Source organism: Chamaea fasciata, unplaced genomic scaffold, assembly GCF_029207755.1.
Source record: "Chamaea fasciata isolate MVZ Bird 193981 ecotype frontalis unplaced genomic scaffold, bChaFas1.0.hap1 SCAF_13, whole genome shotgun sequence".
Classification (NCBI taxonomy): domain Eukaryota; kingdom Metazoa; phylum Chordata; class Aves; order Passeriformes; family Sylviidae; genus Chamaea; species Chamaea fasciata.
The window spans coordinates 16,066,470-16,093,817 of record NW_027094098.1 but is presented as its reverse complement, the minus strand read 5'-3'; the positions used below and the strand labels follow the sequence as shown (position 1 = coordinate 16,093,817).

Below are 27,348 nucleotides of genomic sequence, written 5' to 3'. Positions count from 1 at the left end.
CTTTGAGAACTGTGATGTTCATTCCTTGTGATTCACCTCTGTCTTACTGCAATCCTTAATTGCAGCCACCTTGGAGAGCACTAAAATGCCATTTTAGGTCTCTCTCCACGCTGTTTTTGTGGCAGGAGGATGAGCCTCACCTCTTTTCAAGGAGTTTAAGAAACTCCTTATTCCTCCTAGTATGATGTGTAAATAGCATGTCACATCCTGGCAGGACTGGATTTGAAGAGGTAAAACCTGTATATAACACAATTTAGTTTTTCCTTAATATTTTTGTGATTTTTTTTTCTCCTCCCTCTTCATAATCACATTAAGTTCTTCTGCTGTCTTTCTGGTAAAGCAGCTACAGGTAAGTCACAGTCTTGTGAAATACATCCATGACAGACCAATTTTTTAGGGGCTTTTTTGTTTTTTAAAGCTGGAAGGCACAGGGAAAGAACAAAGGCTTTCCCTGTGCTAAAATGCACCTTCCTGTGGCTGCTTGATCCAAAGCACAGCTTTGGAGCTCCTGGCAGGATTTCCTTCAGGTGAGTTAATCTCTGAGTAGTAACTCTTAGCAACCTTCCCCAGGCAGCTAAATCTCTGTCCCACCCTGATCCCCCTTCCCATGTTTATTTTAATAGTCCTGTAGTATCAGCAATGTCCTGGACCTCTTGAATCCAACGTACTCTCTATTATCACTTATTAGAATTTTCATTTGTTCTTGTCCTTTTGGTACCTATCACCTGGTCTCTCTCCAATTTCCAGCTTCCAAACTTGTAAAGTTCCTTCTCACTTCTCCTCACTTCTCTGCTTCTGTTTGCAAATGTAATGCCCCAAACTTGGGAAAGCTGGTCTCTGTATTGCCCAAGAGAGAGCAAGTATCACAAAACAGGCAAGCAGCATAAAAAATGAAAGTAATTTTCATTGCAGCCCTCTCTTTTTGTAAAGAAGAGTAGGAAAGGAAGAAGCTTGGTACTTCCAACCAAACCCTTGCAGAGAGCACAGCAGCAAGTGACAAATGCACCAAGTAACTCCCCAGGAAAGCTCTTGGAGCACGCTGCTCTCCAGACTGGCTTCAAGGCCAGGCTGCTGCAGCTCAGACTGCAGCAGCTGGGACAGGGAAGCACAAAGGAATATATAATATAGCACTTTCCAATCTCCAATTCAAGCGGCCAGGCACCAATTACTGCTACACCCAGAAGCTGCCTAACATGAATTTCCAGGATGGATAGAGCATGACCTGTGAAACTCTGCTCTGATCCATTGTCTCCCACCGAGCAGCCTCTCAGTGATCACAGGAGGAGGGAGGCAGACATAGAGATCACACCATTGGTTTGACTGCAGCAGAGCGGGTACTAATACTGCTCAAGGCACAGCTCCCAGTAATCCTAGAAGCAGAAATCCCTCTCAGGTAATTAACAGAAATGTGAAATCCCAGTTAAGTCGAGTTGAGTTATGTAAGAGACCAAAACTGCATGAAGAAATACTGTAAGTATTCCACCTCTGTAGAGCAGCTGTTTTAAGGATGCAAGAGCAAGGCTGGAACATTTCAGCTCAGAGGTCCCTTGGGCCTCAACAAAGCTGACACAGAGCAGTCAGAGCCAGCAGCTTAAACCCCAGCATGGGCTTGTGGCATGAGCCCCAGGGTAACAGATCTCCCACTACCCCAACCACAGACACAGGCACAAGCTCACGTTTCCAACCATTAGAATTTATTTTTCTTCATAACTGTGCAGTTTTTAAAATGCTACTGTAATGATGAAGTCATAGGCTACTATGTTCTTTAGGTGTGGAAACAGTTTTCAAAAAACAAAGACCATGCGCTACAAGTGAGGAACAGGCCATTGACTCTTCAGCTGGAATATACAGACATTTTTGATAAATACTGATCACCTTAACACTTAAATGGAATGACATGTTCAGAGTTCTACACAGTTCACTATGAAAACAGCATGGCAAGTTACGTAAAAGCTTCAACTTCAAGGATCCTTGCTTTTTTGTTAAATTAATTACTTGGTTAGAAAAGAGAAATGCAAGAATATTTGAAATGGAGTCTCACCTGGACAACTTTCCCCCCCTGTTGTTGGTAAGCTCCTGTTATCAAGATGATTCCATCAGAGCTGGCAGTTAAGTTGTGTATATATAAAAGAATCCCCCACACTGCTTTCAACATCAGGAGTTTTAACAGGCAAATATCTTCATGAATTTGGAATGGGTTTTCAAAAATTGTATCTTGACATTTATTGCTTTTACTCGTAAACCTGAAATCCAGTTTATTCCTTTGAGGAGTGTTGGAAGTACAGAGTCAACAGATGCATGTTTGACCTGTATCTTTGCATTCTGGGTGAGAAGAAACAAAAAGATGACCCACGCTCAAGAACACACATACACCTCCGTCTACAAACAGCCTGTGCAGACCAAAGCAGGTAAGTCCTAAAGTAGCAGTATTTAAAAACATCAGTGGGGTAGAAACCCAGCTCATCCAACCTATCTCTTTTTCTCCCATGCTTGGCCAGAGTTTAGCTGGTACACAAGGAATTTTGGCTCCCCGACAAAGGGGAGCAGTTCTATGGATGAGGGTTTTGGAGAGCCTGAAGGTAAATGTTACTGGGACTGGCAGGCAGTGCCGTGTATACTCTGCATGCTTCCAACTATTTTGACTGTTTCAGGGCTGCTAAAGGAGAGCTGTGAGGTGAGGACAGGAACCCAGACTGGGTACAAGCACTGCACTTTTACCACGTGCCAGTTAAGCTGGTAACATGGTCTCTGTAATACAGAGCACTCAAGGGAGGAATTTGGAGGATGCAAGAGATACCTGCTTGTGACACATTCCAGCTCACCTGAGCATCCGAAAGCTGCTACCCAGCATAACCTGGCTAAACTGCAATATTTTAGAACTGAGATGAAAGGGATGTTGCTTTAAAAGACCAATTTGCTACGAGACAGTTTGAGAGATTGCATTCCATAGGTTTCTACCTCTTCCTCCTCTACCCCCAGAAGAAGAGACAAGCAAACATGGTTAAGTTAGTATGTATTTGTGTAAACACCAGAACATTTTGCTATACAATAGAAAAAAAGTTGCTGTTCTTAGAGGAGCCCTGAAGACCTTGGAATACCTGTATCCTGCAACTATTAACCTGTACCACATGCATTTCCTGTTTTGTACATAAACTGAAAGCAAGCTTGAACAATAGTAAATAGCAACTACACCCCTGCAACAGGCACAAATGCCACGTTGCAGCTGCTTACTCCTTCACTTTAGATATGTAGTCAGCCAGTTTGTTGATGCTATCCTCCTGCTGTTCTAGAGCATCCAATATGAAGCCCATGGGGGTCTTCTTCAAGCCTATCCCCTCCATCTTGTTCTGCAGCTTGTTCTGTATGTTCCGGAGCCTCAGGGAAGCATGGACAAACATCACTGCAGGACAGAAACACACCCATGAATTGTCAATGCCCAAGGAATGCAGAGTTCTTGCAGCACTTAGGACACATTCCAGCACTGTGACAGCACTGGAAGATGATGATGTATCAGTGACTGCTTAAGTAACCACAGGTACCCATTTAATAATAACATTACAGATGGCTTGTGCTCCTTTTGTGTGCCCTCCCCCTGTTCTGGGACCATTTAAACACAGATAGCAAAGTTAACAGCCGACTTAAGACTCTGCAGACTTGTTTGAGAGAACTCAAGTCACCCCTCTACCCCCCAGAGAAGAGAAGTAACACTTACAGAGGAGAGGAAGCGTGATCCCAAACATGAACACCATGACATCTCCCAGGTAGGAGATCAAGAAGTAGCTAGACAGCATGATGGCCACGACAAACGTGGTGGGGTACTGCTTCTTCAGCTTGCGGAGTATATCCTTGTTGTGTGACATCCACACGAACCCCAGGAAAACCAGCACCACCACAGTGCCACCAATGAGCATGTTCAGGGGACTCAGAAACCTGGAGAGAAGAGGAACAACAACAACAACAAAGAGTTCAGTTTCAGAACCTTCATGACTTGTGTCCATATAGGATCAGCTCAGTGGTAATGTTACTAGGGAAGTAAGGCATTGAAAAGGCAGTTGCTGCTGTCAAGACCTTCACCAAGGTCTTTAGCAGGAGCTAAATAAAGTAGAAAGTACAACTCAAGAATAAACTCATAAGACTGAATTTGGATAATCTCTGTCTTTATGTTCTCTTCCTGAGCTTAGCTCAGGATGATGAGTTTCTGTAGCACATCATCATAGAAGCACTTCCCACCAGGGTCCCCCCTACCTCTGCAATCAATTTGATATCACACCCAGAGTCAGCATATCCAGACAGCAGATGGAGACAACATTGACTGATCTTTTCCCTTCACATGACCAAAACCAGGCTCAGGCTAGGCCTTCAGATGAACTAGCTCTTCATGCTATCTTGTCTAGGTTGGCAAAATGGGAAAGGTAGAACACTGAGTAAAGGAAGTTATCTCACTACTTCTCATTTCTGAATAAACCTCACTGGTTTAGGTTCAAACAAAAGAATTGTATAAAACTGCAAAAGGAGCTTGCCACTTTTAGCATGACAGATGGAGGCCCAGTCCCAAGCAAGCATGCCTGAGAGTCAGAAGGAACTGGAGTATGTGAAAAAGGCCTTACAGGAAAAAGAGCCAGGCCTGGCAAGAGTCACTGCTGAGGTTTGTGTTCTGTTATTGTTATCAGAGTTTCCAAGCAAACCAAGCCATGGAGTGGATCAGCTCTGGACTATAAACAGCAAGTCCCTTTCTGGGATGAAGGCAAGAACGTCACCTGCTCAAACCACCTTCCCAATTGTTTAGAGCTGGTTCAGAATCAAGTGTTCAGCAATGACTTTGCTGAGCTTGTTTCTGTACCCACCCAGAGTCCAGGCTCTATGGTATTTCACTTAAATAGTATTAAGTTATGTGAATTCATGTGCATTCTGATTTTCTGGCTTTTGCATGCACTGATCTGATTACACAGCAGCTGAGGCCTCTGGGCTATTACAACTATGGGAGCAGCATGACACCGCCCCGATAAAGGAGCCAGACATGCTCAAGGTTTACTCCTGCAGACTTTGCAGCTCATCCTGCTGCTCCAAAGCTACCATGCCCAGTGAGTCACCTCTCCTCCCCACGGCCAAGGAGGATGTTATGGTTTGTGGTCTGTGCTTCACATCCGGCCCAAGCAGAAGAAATCTGCCAACACTCTACCTGCAGCACCAGGCAGCATTTTCCTGGAGCAGGAAGAACCCCCAAGAATTGTTTCAGATCAAGAACTGGCTCTTGATTCTTCGTATTAGTTGTGCCAACAGGAGACGGAACAACTGGACAGAAAAAGGTTAAAATTCAGAGTAGTTCCCCACCTGCTTCTGCTACTCATGCTGAAAAGCCAATGGGACTTTTTGGAAGTGGTGACAGGCCAGACTTGCTTGTTGCATTTGAGTCACTCCCTGTAGCCAGCCAGATTATATTTAGCTCTGAATTGTCAATCTAAAGTTTCCACGCTGGAAAAAGTGAACAGCATTGCTCTAGAAAGAAGTTTCACCTGTGCTCTTTTGCAGCAGGAGGAGGGTGACTCATGAGTGGTCCACACTGGTGCCTGGGTTATAAATGTGCTACTGGACAAAAGAGATTCTTAAAGTAGGATTCACCTCCACACCTCTGCTGTCTTGGAGCAGAAATGGCCAAACTCACACAACTCACAGCAATCTATTTTTGTTGCTAAAAATCCATGGACAAGATAATCCTGGAAGCAACAAAGATCTAGGCAGAGCTCCACTCTACACTTTCCATGTGCCTGGAAAATACTCTCAAAGCCTTATCTTCCCTATGCTTCCCGTTACTCTTATTACAACTTCAGAAACTTGTGGTGAAGAACCATCCTTCCATATTTATAAGGAAGAGGCAAAGACCTCTCTGCTCTAGAGTTCTTTCTGGTGTTACACAGGCTCTGTGTAACTGACTGGGGGACATGAAGAGGGGTGAGGGGAGAATGCATTCAGAAGATCCCTCTTTTCTGAGGAAAGTGATTTGTATCACGTGTTTACTGAAGTGGGCTGCATTCCAACGTGTACAAGGGAACAGTGAACACAAGTATCAAGTGAAGGCATTCAGAGCCACACGAGCACAGATGGGGACTGCAGTTGCCACTGAAAACCAGTATTCAGATTATCAGCCATGTGTCCATAGACTTCACTACGGGTGATTACAGGGCTGGATAGGGTGTCACATGCCAAAGCCACCCTTTACTGCTTGACTCGCCCACAGCATAATTTACAGCACTATCTAAGATCCTAGAAATTCATATATAGAAAATTCTTCTACAACAATGGCAGTTTTCAGGGAGGCAGAACTCCATTATCCAGCTTCACTCAGATCTGTTGGCACGCTGCTCTCGATAACACAATAGCTAAAAACTAAAAAGGAAAAAACAGGGATATGTAATTTTAGAACAGAGACTGGGGGAAAAGAGAGCTGTGTAAGAGCTCTAGAAGTCACTTTACTCTTGAACCATCAATACTGATTGATAATGGCCTTATTTATACAGAGGTCAGAACACAACAGGACAAATTTGTGCTCAGGCAAGGAAGCTGGAAGGCTTTCAGAGATGCAGAGAAAAGATAAGTGACCAGCCATTAAATATGTTACAACATACTTTCCAAATATAATTCCCTTTAGCAGGGATTTATGAGACCTCAAATACCTAAAAATGTAATGCACAGAACTATCAGCATGGCAAGGGTACAGTCACTTGTGTTTATACTGCTCAGAGAACTTAGAGGAAGAAAAACTCTTTTAGGGTTGGACAGAAACCCCACTAACTTCTCTGACTCTGAAAGCAGCGAGTGTGGCAGGACTAACAGCATTTGGGGGTGCCAACAGCCCAGAGCAGAAAACAAAAAACTCCTTTGTTTTCTGTGGTGACAAGCTACAACCCTGGTGGGATGCTGTGACCTCTAGTACAGCTGGGACAAGGTGACAAGGAAAAGCCATCACCCAGATTCAGTTTCCTTCAGCATCCACCTAGATACAAAGTAGAGACAGAGAAAACAAATACATGAAAAGAAACATCCCGGATGGCTGCAGGGACAGGGGCATTGTCCCGTGACAAGTAGGACCACGGGACACTCTGTATTGGTAGAAGCAGCCCCAGGACAGCAGGGATGCTGGGGGTGCAGTTGTGTGGGAAGAAGAACTGGCAGCTACCCCTGGCCAGCAGAAACAAATGAAGATGAAATACTTTCTTTCTTCCTTTAAACTAGATTCGTATTTCTAGGCCCTGTCCTACATGCATCACAAAGCAGGTCAGAATTCTCACCCAGGAGCAGGAAAACATAAAAAGCTCTGCTTTTAGTGAATTATCACATCACCTCTTCTTGTCAGGTTGTTTCATACCTGCACACTTGTGCACAGCCTTACAGCAGGAGAGGGGGAGGATATGCAGCTGTAGCATATGGAAAAAGAGCTTGGCAAGGCACATCCTATGTGTAAGGCAAGTAGCCTCCAGCAGCACAAGCCCAGAAATAGGATAGGCCCCATAAAAAGCAAAACAAGATAGCTCCATCTTCATATCATCTCCATTTTAGATGACTGTCTTGGGGTGATTATTCAGCAGTTGCTGTCACATCTGTTTCTTTCGCATGTGACCAGGCAAGTCTGAACAAAGGCACTGAGTAGGAGACTGGCAGTCATTGAGAACATTTTTTTATTTAGAGCAGCTCAGTTAGGCTGAAATAAGCATGAAAATTCCTTCTTGGAAGGCCTTTTGCTCCACCATGGCCCAAGCAGTGGGCAGGTTAGAGCACTAAAATGTGCTCATTTGTATTAATTTAAATAACTTGAAGTTCTGCCTCCTCTCTTCCCATACTTTGAGCTTCACTGAGGTTATAAAGCTCTAACTACAGCCAGCACATAAAAATTTTCTTGGGGGATGGCCCTCAGCATCCATGGATTTAGCAATGCTTCTGTACCCACTGCTGCTTGCTTGGAGAACAAGAGACAGATTCCTGCCTGCAGAACTGCCAGACCTTTATGAAGTTCTGCACCAATATTATTATGCAACATTTTAAAATTATGTGTTTTGCTTGCTCGCTCTTAATCTTTCATCAAGCATGAGAGAAACTAAACATTTTGCTGCCCTGGAGCCTTTGTTTCAGCAAAGGGATTCCCTACAAGTACATCAGCTAAGGTGGTAGTCTGGGGAAGAAACATGAAAAAAAAATAAGACACAGTTGTTGACTGCTGTGGTTGTACAGACGGACACTAGATGCTTTGAAGAAGTGTCAAAGGAAAGAGACATCAAACCTCAGGCTGCAAGGAGAACATTATTCCAAGACAGAATGAGCTCTCTGATGCAGCATTCCAAAATTCAGTACGCCTTTTTAAAACTGTCAGATTTAGAAGCTAATTTTTAACAAGTACATGGCAACAAAAGCCTAGATGAAATTACATTAATTTAAAGTAGTTAAGTTTGAACTTCATGATAAGAGAGGCCGTGTTGGAGTAGGTGGAAGAATTTCACTTATTAACCAAATTGACTGTTTGAGGGAAGTTGCAAGATGTGGGAGGCACTGAAGGCCCTGATTTTAATAAAAATTCATACAGGACTCACAATGACAGGGCCCTGGCTCAGGGTAAGAACAGGGAGTCCAGTTCCTCTATAACTGGGAGAAAGGGCAGACTTTTGTCAAGATCTTGGTTTTTATCAGCAATCTACTGCAACAGAGTTTGGGGGGGGGGGGGGGGGGGAAGAAAAAGCAGACAAGTCCAGAGTCCTTTTTAAAGGAATTTGCAGGGAGAGAATGTGGCTGCTACCACCAGCCTATATTTGTGGAGTGGCACTAATTTACGAGTTTTAGTTTCTTGTTCAGTGGTTTATTATTTTCTACCCAGACCTGTAGGCTGAAAGTAAAACCTGCATTATTACAAAGCACAGAACTTCAGGTAACAGTAGCTATGGGAGAAGGCAAACAGAGGCAGAAAGGCAGGAATATGATGCAGTAAAGATCATTACAATTCCACTCTACTAATGGTAAGGTTACTCTACACCTTGTGGAGGGAAGGTAAAAGGCTGGAGAGGTCAGCTCTGTTGTAAGAGGGGCAGTAAACTAAAGCTGTGGCACAGAGCACTGTATTTCCTGCATCAAGAAAGCTCTAGGCTACAATTTCCATGCCAGCCCAGCATAACCACAGTGCTGCAAGAGCTGAAAATATTATCTCTGCATTTCAGATCTGTCTATATAATTAGATGGTTTATGAGCAGGTAGAGTTGGCTATAGGCTAAGTTTAGTTTTGATCACAGGAAGACCACTCCATTAGTGGTTCCAATAATCCTGCCCTTAGGCCTGGACACAGCCCTGGAGTTCCTAAAAAGCCATGATTCATCATTTATCAGGGGTTCCTGCCCATTACAGAATGAAGTGAAAGACAACTTAGTCATCAATTCAAATTTATCAGGAGAACTTTCTTTACCTTTCTTCCAAAGCCACAGTCTGGCCAAATGAAAAATATTTCTATTAAAAGAAATGGACACTTTTTTCTCTACTGAGGTATTACCCCATATCCTTTAGAATTCTTCTCCCATCTGATTTTACTTCTGTGCTAGAAGAATCAGACTCATAATATACCAAAGACTCTGAGACATGCAAAAAAAAAAAAAATTGAGATTAAGATCCCACTTCAGGTCTTGTTCATCCATAAGTTTTCAACACAGAGGGTTATCACTAAATATTAAGATATTATAATTGCAGTTCTGATATTAGTTTCCATCTTCTGTGGCTCTCTTCCTCCTCCACCTCCCACCTCAGCAGATGAATAGGAAATAAGTGGGAGATAAATCTCCCTTGATGTGAAGAAAAGCAATCAAAAGTTCAAAAGGAGGAATTTAGGAGGGTGCGTAAATGCTGCTGCAATCCTTGTTTTATGACTGGAGATACCAGAATTATTTACATTCTTTTCCCATCTTCTTGGGCAGGAGAGCTGGCCTCCTGCTTTCCAGGGATGCTGTGATTTACCTGTTCATTGAGAGCTGGCTAAAGCACCCTGCTGCTAAACAAGGGTAATGAATACACAAGTCTAGAATAAAGCAGCAGAAGAACAGCAAGACCACACAAGTCTCATTTTGCCAGCCTAGTAAAGATCACTGCAATGTATCCCCACCAAAATACACAAGAGCAAGAGCTATGCCACTATACTGAACCTGAAACCATCATATGCATCAAGAAGAAAATGCAGGATTCTGAGCCTTTCACAGAGCAAAGGTCAAAGTCCCCTGTGAGCCAGAGAATCTTCATCAACTTAGATGTTGGGTCAACAGCTTCAGAAGCCCCAACAGGATGCAGAATGCTTACCCTCCCCCCCCAAAATTGATTTAGGGGAATCATTTTAAGCCTCTGCAACATAAGAGATAAGATGTACTTCAGCCAAAGCCACTCTGGCCTGGTGGCTGGGCAGGTCTCCAATTTAAGCATTTGTGCGTTGCTTGTTGAGAAGAGTGGAGTATTTCAGTTTCCATATTAAAAGCTTAATCATCATTTCTGCTGCATGTCTTGCTTAAGAGCTTTCTGAGCAAAGATCCTAGAGCAATACGTGAAATAGAGTCACATAGCCTTTGATTCAGAAGGTGATTATAAGGTTATTTCCTGATTCCCTTCACGAATGCTGGGTGTGACACAACATTGTACCAGCAGATGGTCCTACCTCGAAGGTCTGAATCCTGCCTACTAAAATGAAATGAAGGGGTGCCTTATTTATTCTAAAGCAAATCTTTTCGGCATGAGCTAGTTCAGAAATAAGAACGGCTTGCCCTGAACATTACTTTAGAACAGTAACAGAGAGCAGAATTTATCTATGTGTTTTTTTTGTTTTTTTTTTTTTTTTTTTTTTTTTTTTTTTTTTTTTTTTTTTTTTTTAATTCAAAGCCGAGCGTGTCTCAGCCTGAGCAGCCCCGGCGGGCAGGTTCGGGAGGAATCACAGATCGCTGCGCAGGATGCGGCTCCGATTTCGGCCAGCAGCGACATCCCGCACCCCGAGCATCGCCGCCTTCTGCCAGGCGCGGTGTCCGCAGCCCCCGGGGCACCGGCCTGGAGGAGCAGCCCGTGGGAAAGGGAGATAACCAACACGGACCGGTCACACCCCACCAACACACCACAAACACGAGTCCCCCCCGCCAAGGGAGGCTGTAAACCAGGCCTCCACATTTTTAAACGACACCAGAGGTTTAAGGAGGGGCGGGGAAAGGGAGTGGAAGAAGGTAAGGGGAAAAGAGGGGAAAAGAGGGGAAAAGAGGGGAAAAGGCCAAAGGAGGAAGGGAAAAGGCAGCTCCCCCCTGTACTCTCACATCCCTCCCGGGGCCGGCCGGGCCCTTTCCCGTGGCACCGGGCCGGGTCGCAGATCCCCCGCCCGGGGAGCGGGGCCACCCGACCCCGCCGGCCCCGGCCCTGCCCGGCCGCCCCCGAGGCCGCGCACTGACCCCACGATGGAGACGAGCGCGGCGGCCACCATCAGGTAGTTGGTCTGGTAGTAGAGCAGGTTGCTGACCACGCGGTTGTTCCATTTCGAAATGTCCTTGAGGTCGGGCAGGGCGAAGCGGTCCGAGCCGGGGAAGAAATCGTCCCAGGCCCGCAGCGGGGCCACCTGCACCTCCATGGCCGCCGCCGCCGCCGCCGCCGCCGCGCAGGCTCGGGAGCGCCGGGCACCGCCCCGGGGCGGCTCCGCAGCGACAGCGACGGTGGTACCGACAGCGACACGGGTACCGACAGCGGTACCGACAGCGACACGGGTACCGACAGCGGTACCGACAGCGGCACCGACAGCGGCCCCGCTCCGCTCCGGCCCCGCCGCTCCGCGCTGCTGAACCCGCCAGCGAACGAGCAGCAGCAGCACAAGTGACAGGCGTGTGTCACCGCCCAGGGCTGGCAGCTGGCAGGGGCCGCTGTCAATAATCGCTGTGAATTCATTGTTCCTTCAGCGAGTGGTGATGCACGTTGAGCGTTCACGTGGGGGAAGCCACTTGGCATCATCTGTGAAGCGAGGGATGAGTGGGGAGGGCACCACGAGAAGTGTCAGGGTGGCACTGCGGGGTGTCCCATGGCAGGGGGGCTCTGCTGGTGGAGTTGATGTCTTCAAGCTGAATTTTCTGTCTTTAGGCTGAATTTTCTCGCCTTTTGGAAAGTAACTGATGTCGTCTGATAATTTCTGCAACAGAATATGCCTAATGAAAAGAAAGAACTTTGGGTTTCAGGCATTGCGTAAGATTACATCACCTTAATAAATATGCATTGGGAGGGCGGAGAATAGGTAGTGTATAGGCGGGTTCATGTAAATTTTACTATATAATAGGTGGAACTTTTTACCCATTGGGTGCTTGATTTGTGGAAACTTCCGCGTGTGCAGATTAAACAATGTCTCCTTTCTAAACCAAACTGTGTTTAGAGAGCTCCTAAAACGGACAACAGGACGACCGTGCCTTTGTAGGGAAAGGTTGGTGCCAGCAGCTGTGGTGTTTTGACCCCAGCAGTCAATGTTGGAACACTCGTGTTTTCAGGCTTTCCCCCTTCAGCCACCATGGCTCGAGCACAGGCTGTCTGTGCATCGCACAGCACCCTGCTTTTGCTGTGCTACCACATCGAGCATCAAAATCCTTCTCAAAATGCAAGCTGTGCTTCTCACAGCTCCATCTGTGAAGGATTTACATCCCTAAAGTTTGGAAGCCCAAGACTTGAGCACAGCCCAAGTTTGCCCTGCTCATCTGCTTCCTGGTCTGCACTCGTTCTGGTTTATGTGTGGTCCCTGCCCAGGGAGTGCTGGTAAGACAAAAGCCATTGTGGCAGGCGTCGACCAGCCTGAGCCTGATCACATTTGGGTTCCAGCCTTCCTGAAGGCTCTAAGGCACCGTGATCTCCACGCACTTTGTCCCTGAGGATCCTTTCCATGGCTCCGAGGAAGTTCTGAGTCCAGAGGAGGCCACCGAGATGATTCAAGGGATGGAGCAGCTCTGCTCTGAGGAAAGGCTGAGAGAACTGGGATGGTTCAGCCTGTAGAAGAGGAAGCCCAGGGGTGACCTAATTGTGGCCTTCTAGTATCTGAAAGGAGGCTGAAAGGAAGATGGGGAGAGACTATATACAAAGGCCTGGAGTGATAGGACAAAGGGGAATGGCTTCAAGCTGATGGACAGTAGGTTTAGATTAAATATTAGGAAGAAATGTTTCCCTGTGAGGGTGGTGAGGCCCCAGCACAGGTTGTCCAGAGAAACTGCCCAGGTGGCTGTCCCATCCCTGGAAGTGTTCAAGTCCAGGTTGGATGGGGCTTGGAGCAACCTGAGGAAGGGGAAGGTGTCCCTGCCCATGGCAGGGGTGGGCCAGGATGGGCTTTGAGGTCCCTTGGAAGCCAAACCATTCCATGACTCCGTGATCATGAGAGAGGCGGGCGCAGGGAGGTCCCTGATCATGACTCTGATCATGAGGGTGCTGTCAGGCAGGACGGGAGGGCTTCTCTGTGTCAGGGATCGGAGGTGTCCGGAGGGTCCCGGCCGTGTGTCGGTGCCGGTAACAGGGATGGGGGGGCGTCCGGAGGGTCCCGGCCGTGTGTCGGTGCCGGTAACAGGGATGGAGGGGTGTCCGGAGGGTCCCGGCCGTGTGTCGGTGCCGGTAACAGGGATGGAGGGGTGTCCGGAGGGTCCCGGCCGTGTGTCGGTGCCGGTAACAGGGATGGAGGGGTGTCCGGAGGGTCCCGGCCGTGTGTCGGTGCCGGTAACAGGGATGGAGGGGTGTCCGGAGGGTCCCGGCCGTGTGTCGGTGACGGTAACAGGGATGGGGGGAGGTGTCCGGAGGGTCCCGGCCGTGTGTCGGTGCCGGTAACAGGGATGGGGGGAGGTGTCCGGAGGGTCCCGGCCGTGGGTCGGTGCCGGTAACAGGGATGGGGGGAGGTGTCCGGAGGGTCCCGGCCGTGTGTCGGTGCCGGTAACAGGGATGGAGGGCTGTCCGGAGGGCCCCGCCGGCCGTCCCCACTCCCGCCACTCCCCTCACGGCCGGGCCGCGCTGAGCCCGCCGGGCCCGGCCCCGCCCGCCGCTCGCGGGGCACTGTGGGAAGCAGAGGGAACTATGGCGGATGGTGAGGAACCGTAAGTGCCCTGTATGTGCGTGCTCGGCCGGCCCTGCCCCGGGCCCGGGGTCCCCCTCTCCCTCCTCCCCGGTCTCTGTAGCGCGATACTGACCCTTCTTTTATTCTCTCTCTTTTAGGGAGAAGAAAAGAAGGAGGCTAGAGGAGCTGCTGGCGGATGGGTTAGTGCGGGGCTGCGGGCCAGCGGGGCAGGGGCAGCGCTTGCCGGGGCGGGGGCAGGTGAGGGCGAGCCGCAGCCCCGCAGGAGCCGAGGGCTGGGAGGAGCTGCGGGGCCCGCGGGAGGGAGCCCCAGGAGAGGTGGCGTAGGTGGGGCAGGGCCCTTGAGCAGCGAGGAGTCGAGGGGAGAGAGGAACTTGCCGGGGAGAGGAGCGAGGGGCTGCCCCGGAGCGCGGGGAGATGCGGGCTCGCAGCTTGGCATGGTGTGCTGAAGAGCTTGGTGACCAGAGGGGGGAAAGCTGCCTTGCCGGTCAGGGACCTGCGAGGGCCTCTAGGCTAGAAGCAGGTGACTTTTTAAGTTTTGGCCGAAAATTAAAAAATTCAGACTGCAGAACAGTTGTCTCTGCGCGTTAAAACTTTTTAAAGTCTACGCACCTGCCTTAAAGGCCGTGAAAACGAATGTTGAGAAATCTTTTAACATCATCTGCTTCCATCCCTTAACTCCTCCGTTCCATGTCCTCGATTCCCTCTGCCCCAGGGTGACCAGGCTGGCTTTCCTGGGCACTGGCAGTGCATGTGTGTGGGGATTGGGGGTCACAACATTCCCTGGGCATGTGAGATGGGAGGGCTGCATGCCGAGCCCCCCAAAAGCATGGAGCTTTGGAGGTGTGAAGGTGGCAGGGAGAAGTCTGAGCTTAAAGCAACGTAAGGACTGTGGTGCTCTGATATTTCAGACAAAATTTCAAATGAAAATAGCTCAATGAAAAAAAATGAGAATGTTGCTGAACTCTTATACCTGGTCATGCTGTAACAGCACAAAAAATGAAACACTTGAAATAAAGGTCTCTGGAATAAAACATAAAATCTCAGGTTGAGTTAATGATGTTTTTCAGATCTCCACAATGTCCAACCCTCTAGAAAATGAACTGTAGTATAATTACAAAAGTGAAATTAGATCTTATAATTTTTTTCACTTAGGAAAATACACATCTAAACAGAAAACGAGTGCTGCTGTTTAGCTGTTTATAAAAGAATAAAAAAAAAGTTCTTAATGTCACCAAACACAGCTTCTACACTCATTACCAGAAATGCTAAGAAACTATAATATCTATAGAATATTGTTTTTGTGATGTCTGTTGACCCATTTTATGTGCTTAAGTCTGTGCTTAATGCACCCCCTGAAATCTGGTGTACAGCAGATGAGGACTTCTCATCAAATTGACATCATTTTCCATTATGTGAAATATGTGTGTTTTCACATTATTGTGAAAACTGGAGGAGATATGAAAGTGCAGCTGAGGTCGAAAGACCCTTATGAATTCAAATAATTTTTGTAGGCCTTATTTAACTGCTCATGTAGTAACTTCCCTCGACAGTTAATGAGGAGAGTTCAGTCTGCAATCACATTAGCACAGAATCCTAGAGTGGTTTGGGTTGGAAGGGACCTTAAAGATGATCTCGTTCCAACCCACTGCCATGGGCAGGGACATCACAGGTGAATAATGATTTATTTATTCATGCAACTTAGAGATGTTTTTCCCTGTCACTGAAAATCTTTTGCAAAATCAGTTGCCTGTAAGTTCAGTTATGATCAGCATGCCGTGTTATCCAAGTTCTGAATTCTGTGAAAACAAAGGAACTCACTCTAGATGTTTTCACCACATTTATTTTGTTACAAGGGAGTTATAATAAATTCTAAACATTACCCAGGAGTTCTTAGACAAGTGCTGTTCATGGTGCTTCACAGGAGAAAGCAGAGAGCACTTTGTCAGTGGTGACTGATCCTTTGCCACTCAGGATCAGCAGAGCTCTTTTGTAATGAGCTTAGTTTCATATTCACATAGAACGTAATCATATTTATTGATTGGGACTCCTATTTTTTAATAGGGAAGTAGGTGTTAGTCTTATAGTAGAAAATTGCTTGAGAGCTGATTTTGAACTATTCCAGTAAGTCTCTTAAAAATTTAAATCTATACTTATGTACTGTTTAAAGTGACCTACAAAAGGAGAAAAGGGCAGTGGAATATTTGATGTAAAATTCTGCCTTGAAAATTTACGGGATGATAACTGCAAACATTCCTTTTTTTCAAGTGAGACTGTTACTGCAGACAGGATTGGGGATGCCTGAAAAATGGGACAGTTCTAATTCCATGGTACCACTTGAGTGTGAAGAACATTCAAGATACATGTCTTTTAAAAATATTTGTCTAAATAAACTACCCTGAAGATTCAGAGGGTAATGTTGCAGCACGTTACTGTAATTCATTCAGAGCCTCACAATTGCAGTTACAGTTTGATAAGTCTGTTAAAAAAAGATACAAGACTTGACTGATGAAAAAACCATCACCCTCAAAATCTAAAGGAATTAGTTCTTCTTCTGTGTCCTCTTCAAATCTGAGGGAAATAAAGAGCAGACCCTTTTTTCACTGCAGGTCAACTTCTGCTAATAACAGTGAAATGAGTGGGTTTATTGAAATGCCTGGGTTGTTTTTCCCCTCTGCACATTTATATTATTGCTTTCTAGCTCCACAAACAAAACCCACTCATGCAAATGCCCATGTGCATAACTCACAGGTACAGAAAACATGCATTTGTAGGAATGGTCAGTCACTGAGGTGCTCTTTGTGTAGACAGTTGTGGGTGTGGCTATTCCTGTGTGATTTTGCAGCTGAATTTCCTGTGTTCTGTGCAGAATGGCTGTTGATGGTGGGTGTGGGGACTCTGCAGACTGGGAAGGTCGCTGGAACCATGTAAGGAAGTTCCTGGAGCGATCTGGACCCTTCACACATCCCGATTTCGAGCCAGGCACTCAAGTGAGAAAAGACTTCATTTCCATCAAATATCTGTAGAATGTGTTGGAAATTAATGTAAACAGGTTCATTAATTGACCACCAGCAATGTGTGAGTACTAAAGCTGCATGAAAAGCTGCTCTTTTAGTCAATTGAACATTATGATCCTAGAAGAACATGTTGTGTTCTTTTTATAAAAGTTTGTGTTTTTAAGTTGTACACTGTCAACTTCAAGCTTGCTGTCATCATATATAAATCTATAGCAATGTATGAATTATGCTGGTTTTGAGTTTCACATGAAAAATAGCAGCATTTATATCTCCTTTTTAAGTAATTTGATACAGTGAGGAATTTATTGTACTTAAGAAATTAGTGTTAATATGGGTACTTTGAGAACTGGCTGTGTAGTAGGGTAGACTGTTTTAAGTATTCCTTCTGCTTTTCTTCTTTTGTTGTACATTTTGTTTCAGAGCGTATGGTTGAATGTATTTTCCTGTTACCTTTGTAATGTACTGTTCCATTATTTACTGGTTGGAGACTGGGGTCAAGTAGAACAGTTCACAGAAAGTGAACTTACATACTTAACATTTTCAGTTCTTTCTGTCCAGCAACGCTGTCTATCTGTTCAGAATTATTTTGTATTATATTCAGTGAAATATTTGAAGAAGGAAAGCATTATCACCTTAAACCAAATAACAATAAGGGTGGACCTTGCTTTTAGATTAAAAAATAATATATTGATATCAGCAAAGGTCTTGATTTGCATTAAGTGGGTATGTAGGAACTGCATGAAGTCAACTGCCGCATAAAGTCCAACATATAATTACTTCTGCAAATGCAAAGTTGCTTTATCTGTAGCTCACTAGGCACTGAAAATTGATGGTAACATGTTTGTAAGGGTTATGAAACAAAGGACAGATTGTACTAATTTTTTGTTTTATGTTTTCTGCAGGCCCTTGATTTTTTGTTAAGCACATGTAAAGTCCTAGTTATTGGAGCAGGAGGATTAGGATGTGAACTCCTGAAAAACCTGGTAATTCCTGTGTTTTAACCCTTTTCTTCTTGGAGCCTTCTCTGTTTCTTTTTCTTTTTTTTCCTTGACAAAGCTATCTTTTTTAGTTGGCTAATTTTGCAGTTTTGGTTGTATATAGCTACTAGAATTTTAAGTTCTAATCAACATATGTAAAATACATGTTGATACAGACAATAAAGATGAATAATGCACTTGAAAGGTGGTATTTTTATATTTATTCAGCTATCTCAAATTTTGTCTTGAGGTACAACATTTTTTCTTGAGGCTGCTTTGTGTGAAGAGTAACCAAAAGTTGATGTGCAGCCTTAGATCCAGTCTGATATTGGTGATTTTCCCTAATTGCCAGATCTAGGGAAATGAAGTCAACCAAGGACAAATCATGCTCCTAATGCTACAAGAAGTGTTGTTTGGAATGCAAGAATTTAATTACCCTTTTATTGTGGATTTTATCCTCACAAACACTCTTATTTATCTCAGTGTATCACTGTTATGATCCATTTGAGTTTGGTAGTTTGGACTATTACTGTATTTCCCCATGTTTCTATTTAGGAAGAAGGATTTCTGTGCATCCCTTATTATGCATGGGATAGCTCTGTTTTTTCAGAAAATGAAAAGGGAAAAGTTTCAAAGTCTTTATATATAGTAAGATGGACTCTTAAACAAAAAAACCTGTTTTGTATATGACTCAAAATTTGTAGAGTCACTTCAGAGCATCACAACTCATTTCTTTTCTCTAAACCCTGTGTTTTACAGCATTTATTTCCCTTTAACTGCTGTTCACATTGTTTCTTTGTGTGTGACTGATATTACTGCTTTATCAGATCAGACCCACAATACAGTTTTAAGGCAATTTTACTGTGAAGTTATTTGCCAGGTGTAGTGATAGCCTGCATGCAAATGGAGATGGGGCAGAGCTTCTGTCAAGGTTCAGTGTGGTCAGATAGGGAGCTGATTGTTGTGTTTGCCTTCTGCCTCAGCTCTGGATGCCATGAGGAATGGCTGCCTTGTTTTGAGCTGTGGTATCTGAGTCAAATGTGCCAGAATCATTTATGCCAACTGTGAAAATGGTCAATGTCCCAAACCTTTGCAGGAATTTAAAAAAAAAAAAAAAAAAAAAGCATTTCAAGGAATTAAACTTGGTTTTTCCAATTCCTGCCAAGCGTGGAAGTGCTTATGGTATTTGTTGAAATTCTGTGCTTTTTTTCCCCCCCAATGGAGCCTTTTGAATTACTCCAGCCATGAAGGAATACTTCAGTTTCCCTTTATAGATCAGCCTGCTGTTGGCTTCCCTGTGTTAGCTTTAGGTGGGCCAAAGCAATATTGCCTTCAGGAGAGCAGTGTCTTTGCCTGTTGGAATGTTATTAATTCCATCTGTCTGAAGAGCAGCATTAGCAGCCCAACAAAACCTCTTTGAACAAAGAGTAACCACATACCTGTCTGCACAGGCCATGAGGAGCAAACATTTGTTCCTCCAGAGGTTGCTGTTTTGTCATGTGGAGTGAATTCTGGAGCTTTGTGAGCATTTAATTTCCTGTTAAGTGAAACTGACCTTCTCTTTTCCCAGGCACTGTCTGGCTTCAGACAGATCCATGTTATTGACATGGATACTATAGATGTTTCTAACCTTAATCGACAGTTTTTGTTTCGGTGAGTGATATTTTGTATTTTCACAGTTTAACTTCTGGGGTTTTTTTAATGTACCTAAATAAAACATGTTAATGTATTCATTATTTTGGTTGGATAAGAGGTCATTAAAGATTACTGGACCTTCATGTCATGACAGTACTCAGAATTAACTGAATGTTGCATTTGATTCCTTCTTATTTTGGGATCTGTGTCACGAAGAAAATCAACTTATGTTCCTTGCCATTCCAGTACAGCTAATGACTAATGAAAAAGGTGACCCCAAGGAATAAATGCACACAGATCTCAGATTCTCTGGTACCTTTTTCATCCAAGTACTGTGAAAAATCACTGGATTTAGTTAATTCTGAGGCTCTCACATCTGCTGCTTTACAGGGATCATGGAATGGTTTGGGTTGGATGCCTTAATATTATCCAATGAAATAAATACTCCTAAAATAACAATTAGCCTCTTAAGTGGGTATTGCAATGTGTGGAGATTGGAAAGACAAAACCAGCTAAGATAAAGCATTTGGAATTGCTTGTGTTTTTCCCAGACCGAAGGATGTGGGGCGACCAAAAGCAGAAGTTGCAGCGGAATTCCTGAACAGCCGCATTCCCAACTGTGCCGTTATACCGTATCCTTTCACTGAGGGGCCCTCAAGGCTTCAATATCCTAGAAAACTCTGGAGGTGGTAAGAATATCTGTAGTATTTTGCTGCCATCCTGTTTCTCATACAAGAAAAAGCACATTCATTCAGCTGGTGAATCGAGAATTCTTTCTCGGTGCCATTAGCATACAGGGAATCCGCATGGGAAAGGCTCAAAAGTTAACTTGTATTTTTCCACTGAGTCTTTTTATTCAGGTGCAATATTGTGATTTTCACTGAGCTACTGGAATTATTCACCAGAGAGTTTGGAGTAAGCACTGGTAGGAGGCATTAGTTTATAAACCTGGAGCAGACTATTCCATTGTGCCCTTTACTAGTTCTGTGAGGTGTTACAGCTTCAGCTCTGGGAATTTGAATCTCAGATCACATAGTTTTTAGAAGGTGTTGTGTAGAATTACGCTAATAAATTAGATAATATTTTGGTTTTAGGTTAGCAAATAGAAAACAGTAAACTTAACTATAAATATATTCCTTTACTGAGCTTGCATTCAGATATTTTAAAAAGATTCAAGACATGGATGAAAGCTTCTATCGACGTAAGTGAAATTTGTTTTCCTGACAAACACCCACTGGTGCTTTAGGGGAACCTTGCAGATGTTGCTGCTCACTGCTTCTCCTGGGAGTTTGCTTGCTAATTATTTAAGTCTTCCACACTATACTGGAAGTAGAAGCAACACACAGACAAAATTTCAATATGTTTGTGGTACAGGTAATCTAGAGGAGATAGCTAAGCTACAGTCACTGTCCCTGTTATGGACAGAATACTTTGCTTGTCTTAGAAAGTCTGCATTAGTGTAAATTTTGAATAATGGTTTTTTCTCCCTAGAGTTTCATATTATTGTTTGTGGGCTGGACTCTATAATTGCAAGAAGATGGATAAATGGCATGCTGGTAAAGTTTTCAATCTTCCTAATGTCTGATTATTGCTTGAGTTTAGATGACTAAAATTAAACATGCTTGTGTAGAATGTGTCATGGAATTGAATGAGGGCTGTTGAAACTCACAGCTTTCTGTACCTATTTCTGTTTTTTTTCTGTGAGCTGGATGAAATGCAGCCTCTCTTACCTGCCCTTTCCTTGAGAAGTGTTAGCCAGCATTTGTGCAGTGCCCTGCAGGGGTAATTTCAAAGCTGGGTTACATTGCTTGTGGCTTTCTGCAGTCAGCTTTTGAAAATCAGGAAAGAAAGCTTCAGAGTTGCTCAGGGTGCTCTCATTGTGAATTTTTCCTTCATTACCCAAACAGTATTTAGCATGGTGAAACTTAGAACTGCCATTATTTGCATTTTGCTGCACTGTTACAGAATTCAGTGACCAGAAAGCTGGTAGTTTTATCATTGTGAATTTGTTTATAAAACAAAGGTCTGGAGTATTTACCTATATTAAAAAAAAATGCAAAAGCGAAACAACAAATCAAGAATCAAACTTTCAACCAACCGACCCTTTGTTCTAATGAACCATAAGAAAATATATAGCAAATAATAGCATTTATCAGGGGAATGAGGGGAAGAGGTAGAGGGTGAAAGTGGTTGATAAAGTCTTGTGCACTGACAAATGAGTACTATTTTATATACCCTCAAAATAGACTGTATATTAAGCACTCAATAGTTGGATGTACCTTTAAGAATAAAATTTTAGGATTTTTTTCTTCCTGCAACATGTTTAAAAACTCAAACCAAACAAAACCCAACACCTCCCACTCCCCTTTATTTGTTAGATGTCATTTTTGCATTATGAAGATGGTGTCCTGGATCCAAGCTCCATCATCCCCCTGATAGATGGAGGGACAGAGGGGTTCAAAGGAAACGTTCGTGTCATCATTCCTGGGATGACAGCATGTGTTGAATGCACACTTGCTCTTTACCCACCACAGGTAATTCAACCACTGGCATTGCCATTTTTTCATATTCCTCTGCTCTGCTGGTTTCTTTTCTTTGGTACTACACCCAATGTATCATGGTTTCTTCTGGTTTTCCTCCCCTGCCCAACCAGGTCAATTTTCCCATGTGCACCATTGCATCCATGCCCAGACTGCCAGAGCATTGCATTGAATATGTCAGGATATTGCAGTGGCCAAAGGAACAGCCTTTTGGAGGTAATTCATGTATTGTACTGGTGCTAAATGAACATTTCTCCTTTTAATTAACTTGAGTTGGGTGTACACTTTTAATAAAACAATCCTGCCTCTTAAACTTGTGTGGTTCATTGTCATATTGAATCTAAGCCTCCCCCTGAGCTGGAGATGGATTTCCTCTTCTTGAACTCACTCTCCAGTTCCATATTTGCACATGTTTCTCACACTGCACAGTGTCTTTCTTGAATTAAAATGTAACCTGTAACAGCTCTATAAATTGTGCAGTGATGATAGTTTGTGTACAGGATGTGTTAAAACTAAAGATGTTTGCAGAAATAATATATGGGTTATTTAAAATGTCAAGTTTCAATAGCTGCATGAGGTATTCATTTTAAATTAAAACAGGGATTTTTTTTAGACAAAAAGACTTCTGTGTTTCTGAGGAACTTTTATGACTGCAATTTATCTGTAAATTCTTTACTGTAGAAGGTATTGCATTGGATGGAGATGACCCTGAACACATACAATGGATTTACCAGAAGTCTTTAGAGAGAGCATCACAATTTAATATTAAAGGTGTTACCTACAGACTCACCCAAGGTAAGGGGATGGCATTTCACCAAGTTTTGGCATTTGCACCTAGGCTGGATTGGCATTCTTTGTATTTGTTATGACTAAGCTGGCAGCTGTGCTGAGATAGTTCCCCTCACCCTTAAAACAGAAACAAGCAGCTTGTTTCCTGTGCCAGCACAAATATTTTTATGGCAAATCAGATGTTCAGGCATTCATGATGAATCAGAGGAACTTATCTGGGATAAAACTGAACATTCTTTTTGCTATTTTATTTTTAACTTGTAGCAGCTCCACAGTTTACATTACAGGGTGACCACTCTTGCTGGGTCAAAGAGCAGAAACAAAAGGACTTGATGGTCTTTTTTAGCAATTGCAACATTTTGTGCCAGTTCAGGCTACTTAAGTCTACAGCATCTGTTCCTCTCTGCTGTCCTTGCCTCTGTTCACATGCAAGTGCAGTATGCTGATAACACTCATTTAATCAGCATTTTAAACACTAACCAAATAGAAAACTCAACTATCTTTCCTTTGTGCATTTCTCCAGCTAAACAGGAATAGAACAGAGTTTTAATTTCCAGTGCTAAATCCAGAATATTTGCTTTCAGAGTTTGTTCAGTAGTTCTCTTTGATACCTGCTTTTTTTCAATGTGCTTGAACCATTCAAGCACCGTTCTTAAAATAAAAAAGTGCCCAAGTACTGCAGCAGCATGCCATTATACCTGTTTGTTACAGAAATTCCTGGACACTTGAAAGTACTTTGGACCCACCCTTTGAAATTATTTTGTCTAAAAGTAGTCCCTCAATAGAGTTTCTTGGAAAACCCAGAGCTGCATGTTTTGTTTTTTTGCAGGGGTGGTTAAACGGATTATTCCAGCCGTAGCTTCTACAAATGCAGTCATTGCAGGTATGCTGAAAGAACTCATTTCACTTCTGCTTTACTGACTTGAGAGTTTTGTGGGACAGCAGTTTGGAATTGACAACTTGGAGAGGATAATAGTAACTTTTGAATGTCTCTGATTTATTCTTAGAGTCTCATTTCTGTTTTCCATAGAGAAACTGTATGTGACTGGATAAATGTTAAAACTCTGGTAGAGAGCAAAACCATTTAAGACTGGGGAGAAAAATGGAAAACCACAGTACATAGGCTTGACATAGTCTCAGATTAGTGCCAAGTCTATGGTGTTAATGCACAGAACTACCAGCTGCCTTCAGATGTTTATTTCTCTCTTTATAAGTTGTACTTGATTGTTTTTTGTCACTTTTGGTACAACTGTGATATCTTCATGTCTGGTAGAGCTGGTGAAGAAATACTTTTTTTTTTTCTCATTGCAGCTGTTTGCGCCATGGAAGTTTTTAAAATAGCCACAAGGTATTTAATTTCTTATTAATAACAGACATCATTTCCAGCAGAATGCCATGGATCAACACTGACATATTTGTCTTTACAGTGCATATGTTCCTCTTAACAACTACTTGGTGTTCAATGATGTGGATGGATTATACACATACAGTTTTGAAGCTGAAAGAAAGGTCAGTGCCGTTAAAGGGCTTGAAGGGTTGTTTCCTTGATTGGCATTTATGCACTTTGTGTGTGTTTCTGAACCTCAGTATTGAATCCATTGGCCTCTAGCACTGAATAATAGTATTTCTGGAGTTTCAAAAGTGGAAACTTCAGCATTACTGGTCTGCTACTTCTGCAGAGTAGAACTACAAAATAAGCTCCTCAAACCTAGGATGACTCATGGGCAGATCTTCTCAAAGAGAGGTTATGGCAAAAATTGACCTGAAAGTTTGTAGTGTTGGATTTTATGTCAGATGAAATTGGTCATTCGTAAATATTTAAGTGCTGCTGGGAGTCAATCAGTGACAGACTTCAGAAAGAAATGGGGTTTATCATTAATATTTGCAACTAATAATATTTCTAGAGCTAAAACTTTAAAAGTACACAACACAAACACTTTTGAGACCTTACTAGCAGCATTTCTAAAATCATCTTTAATGTAATGTGTATTATTGTGCTGTTTTCTTTCTGTGTGGTAGGAGAACTGTCCAGCCTGCAGCCAGCTTCCCCAAAACATAGAGATTTCCCCATCAGCTAAATTGCAGGAGATCCTGGATTACTTGACAAATAATGCTTCGTTGTAAGTTGAAAACATTCTGACTAATTTGATAATTTGTTAGTTTAGTGCTTAAAAAAGGTAATTTCTAAATGTATTTTTAACCTGACTGCCTGGTTTGTGTTTTGTTTGTTTGTTTTTAAATGTTTTATATATAGGCAGATGAAATCTCCTGCAATCACAGCAACTATGTATGGGGGAAATAAAACACTTTATTTACAGGTAATCTGAACATACATAATTGCCTTTAATATTCTGAATTCACTTAAATTTACTGAATTTGAAAAAAAAATCTTGGCCTTTTTTTTTTTTTTTTAATTTGCAGACAGTAGCTTCAATTGAAGAACGAACAAGGCCAAATCTTTCCAAGACACTAAAAGGTATCATGCAGCTGTCAGGTGTAGATTTTCAAGTTAGAGAAAGTCAGTTTCACCCCTCTGTGTGGATATTTAGCTTTATTTTGCATTATGCAGCAGAATGTGCTTTATTGTGCTTTTACATTCAGTGCACATTCAATATTATTTTCACATTTCTCAGGTATATCAATTGTTTAAAGGGGAAGTGCAGGCAGATGCACAGAGCTTTGCAACAAAGCAACCAAATAACTGCTGTAAATTAAACACACTTCAGTAGAGTTTTATATATATTTCTCAACAAAGTCTGTTTCCTGGTTAAATTAGATTAATATTAATTCTTGATTAATAATTAATTATTACTTAAGCTGTTTGCAGCTTTATGTCATCATATTTATGGTTTGTGAGAATAGCATTTCTAATTTTTTTTGGCTTCTTGAAAAGGCAAAGCACATGGGTTTAATTAAATTAATTAAGCTTTTCTTTCTGTTTCAGAACTGGGGCTTGTGGATGGCCAGGAACTTGCAGTTGCTGATGTTACTACACCACAGACTATGTTGTTCAAGCTTCACTTCACCACTTAATTTATTCATAAGTGCAAATACAGCAAGAGAAATCTGTGCCCACCTCATAAAACAAACATACTCTGTGGGTGTTAAAGCAGCCTGAAATGTTCCTGTTAGTGCCAGCATGGTTGAAGGTTAGGAAATCTAAATGAATCACCATCTTTCAGAATTGTAGAAGCCAATATTTGGTGGATTATATTTGTATAAATGCTTATTCATGTACAGATCTCTGATGTATAGAAATACACTTTTCCCTGGTTTTGTTGTCAAAATGTTCATGCTAATGTACTTTCAAACACATGGAACTTTAAGGTGGCCAGAAGTCTTGTTTTCAACATGTGTGCACACATATATGCAAAGAAAAGATGTTTTTAAAAGGAACCATAGCAATCTGGTTTTAAGTTGTAGCACTCCTGAGACTTACTAAGTCACCTTACACCAAAGGAGGCAGTAGTTTAAAATGAGTGTTTCCCTCTTATTTGCTATTGATTTGATCAGTTTTATGGAAGATGTTAAATATGGAAGAGATGGCTTTGTTTACAAGAAACACAAAAGGAGAAAATGATCAACTGTACATGATGTGTCTCCTCGTTGTCCCCAAGCAGCTGCCGTGCACAGCATTGCAAGATTATGTTCAAATATCATTGGTGCTGTTAGGGTATTTATTAATAAAAAATCAGAAAGACACCTGAGTTTGTGGCTTTTCTGTGGACATTCAAGAGCATTTATGACCTCCATTAAAAAATCTGGGCATCATTTGGCTGCTTTAAAGACTTAAGCAATGCCGGGTGCTGCAACCTGAACTCAAGTCTGATTTGTTAGCTGTGTTTGAAATTTACAATTTTTAAACTATGAACTGCATAGTTTAAAAGGACGAGGAGTAATGGGTGTAAACTGAAAGAGGGGAAGTAGCGGGATAAGACAGGGAGTAATGGGTACAAATTAAAAGGGGGGAAATAAGGGGATAGATAGGTCAAGGAGTAATGGATAAAAATTGAAAGAGATGAAATAAGGGGGTAAGACAAGGACTAATGGTTACGAATTGAACGAAGGGAAATAGGGGGATAGGACAAGGAGTAATGGGTACAAATTGAAGGAGGAGAAATAGGGGGATACAACAAGGAGTAGTGGGTACAAACTGGAAAGGGGGAAATTGAGGCTAGACACTCGGAAGAAATTCTTTCCCGTGAGGGTGATAAGGGGCTAGCACAGGTTGCCCAGAGAAGCTGTGGCTGCCCCATCCCTGGAAGCGTTCCCGGCCAGGTCAGACGGGGTTTGGAGTGGAAGGTGTCAGTGTCCCTGGCAGGGAC

The 27,348-nt window shown here is 43.1% G+C and overlaps 2 protein-coding genes across 6 annotated transcripts; one reads left to right on the top strand and one right to left on the bottom strand.

Annotated features, from left to right (window-relative positions):
• Positions 1–1,672: 1,672 nt before the first annotated feature.
• ARL6IP5 (ADP ribosylation factor like GTPase 6 interacting protein 5) lies at positions 1,673–11,724 on the bottom strand. Its single transcript, XM_066195301.1, has 3 exons — positions 11,439–11,724; positions 3,713–3,930; positions 1,673–3,400 (listed from the first exon to the last, which is right to left on the bottom strand). The coding sequence occupies exons 1-3, from the start codon at positions 11,612–11,614 to the stop codon at positions 3,228–3,230; spliced, it is 567 nt and encodes a 188-aa protein (XP_066051398.1). The 5' UTR covers positions 11,615–11,724; the 3' UTR covers positions 1,673–3,227.
• Positions 11,725–14,034: 2,310 nt separating this feature from the next.
• Positions 14,035–26,730, top strand: UBA3 (ubiquitin like modifier activating enzyme 3). 5 transcript variants are annotated; one of them, XM_066195330.1, is made up of 18 exons: positions 14,035–14,087; positions 14,206–14,247; positions 16,935–17,055; positions 17,985–18,065; positions 19,630–19,712; positions 20,246–20,326; positions 20,852–20,895; positions 21,186–21,250; positions 22,073–22,228; positions 22,348–22,450; positions 22,916–23,029; positions 23,853–23,906; positions 24,335–24,371; positions 24,451–24,532; positions 25,043–25,143; positions 25,278–25,341; positions 25,445–25,499; positions 25,968–26,730. In XM_066195330.1, the coding sequence occupies exons 1-18, from the start codon at positions 14,068–14,070 to the stop codon at positions 26,054–26,056; spliced, it is 1,392 nt and encodes a 463-aa protein (XP_066051427.1). In that variant the 5' UTR covers positions 14,035–14,067; the 3' UTR covers positions 26,057–26,730. The 5 variants fall into 5 exon arrangements, with proteins under 5 accessions (XP_066051427.1, XP_066051431.1, XP_066051432.1 ...); XM_066195334.1 differs by having other exon boundaries at positions 14,047–14,098; XM_066195335.1 differs by having other exon boundaries at positions 14,060–14,077.
• The last annotated feature ends 618 nt before the right edge of the window (positions 26,731–27,348 follow it).

Excerpts from the sequence above, each read along its gene's own strand:
- UBA3 (XM_066195330.1), top strand. The coding sequence starts at position 14,068 with ATGGCGGATGGTGAGGAACC. Across the intron at positions 14,088-14,205 it reads ATGGCGGATGGTGAGGAACC|GGAGAAGAAAAGAAGGAGGC; the intron begins GTAAGTGCCCTG and ends TCTCTCTTTTAG. Across the intron at positions 23,907-24,334 it reads TACAAATGCAGTCATTGCAG|CTGTTTGCGCCATGGAAGTT; the intron begins GTATGCTGAAAG and ends TTCTCATTGCAG.
- ARL6IP5 (XM_066195301.1), bottom strand. The coding sequence starts at position 11,614 with ATGGAGGTGCAGGTGGCCCCGCTGCGGGCCTGGGACGATTTCTTCCCC. Across the intron at positions 3,931-11,438 it reads GCGCTCGTCTCCATCGTGGG|GTTTCTGAGTCCCCTGAACA; the intron begins GTCAGTGCGCGG and ends TCTTCTCTCCAG. Across the intron at positions 3,401-3,712 it reads GATCACGCTTCCTCTCCTCT|TGATGTTTGTCCATGCTTCC; the intron begins GTAAGTGTTACT and ends TCTGTCCTGCAG.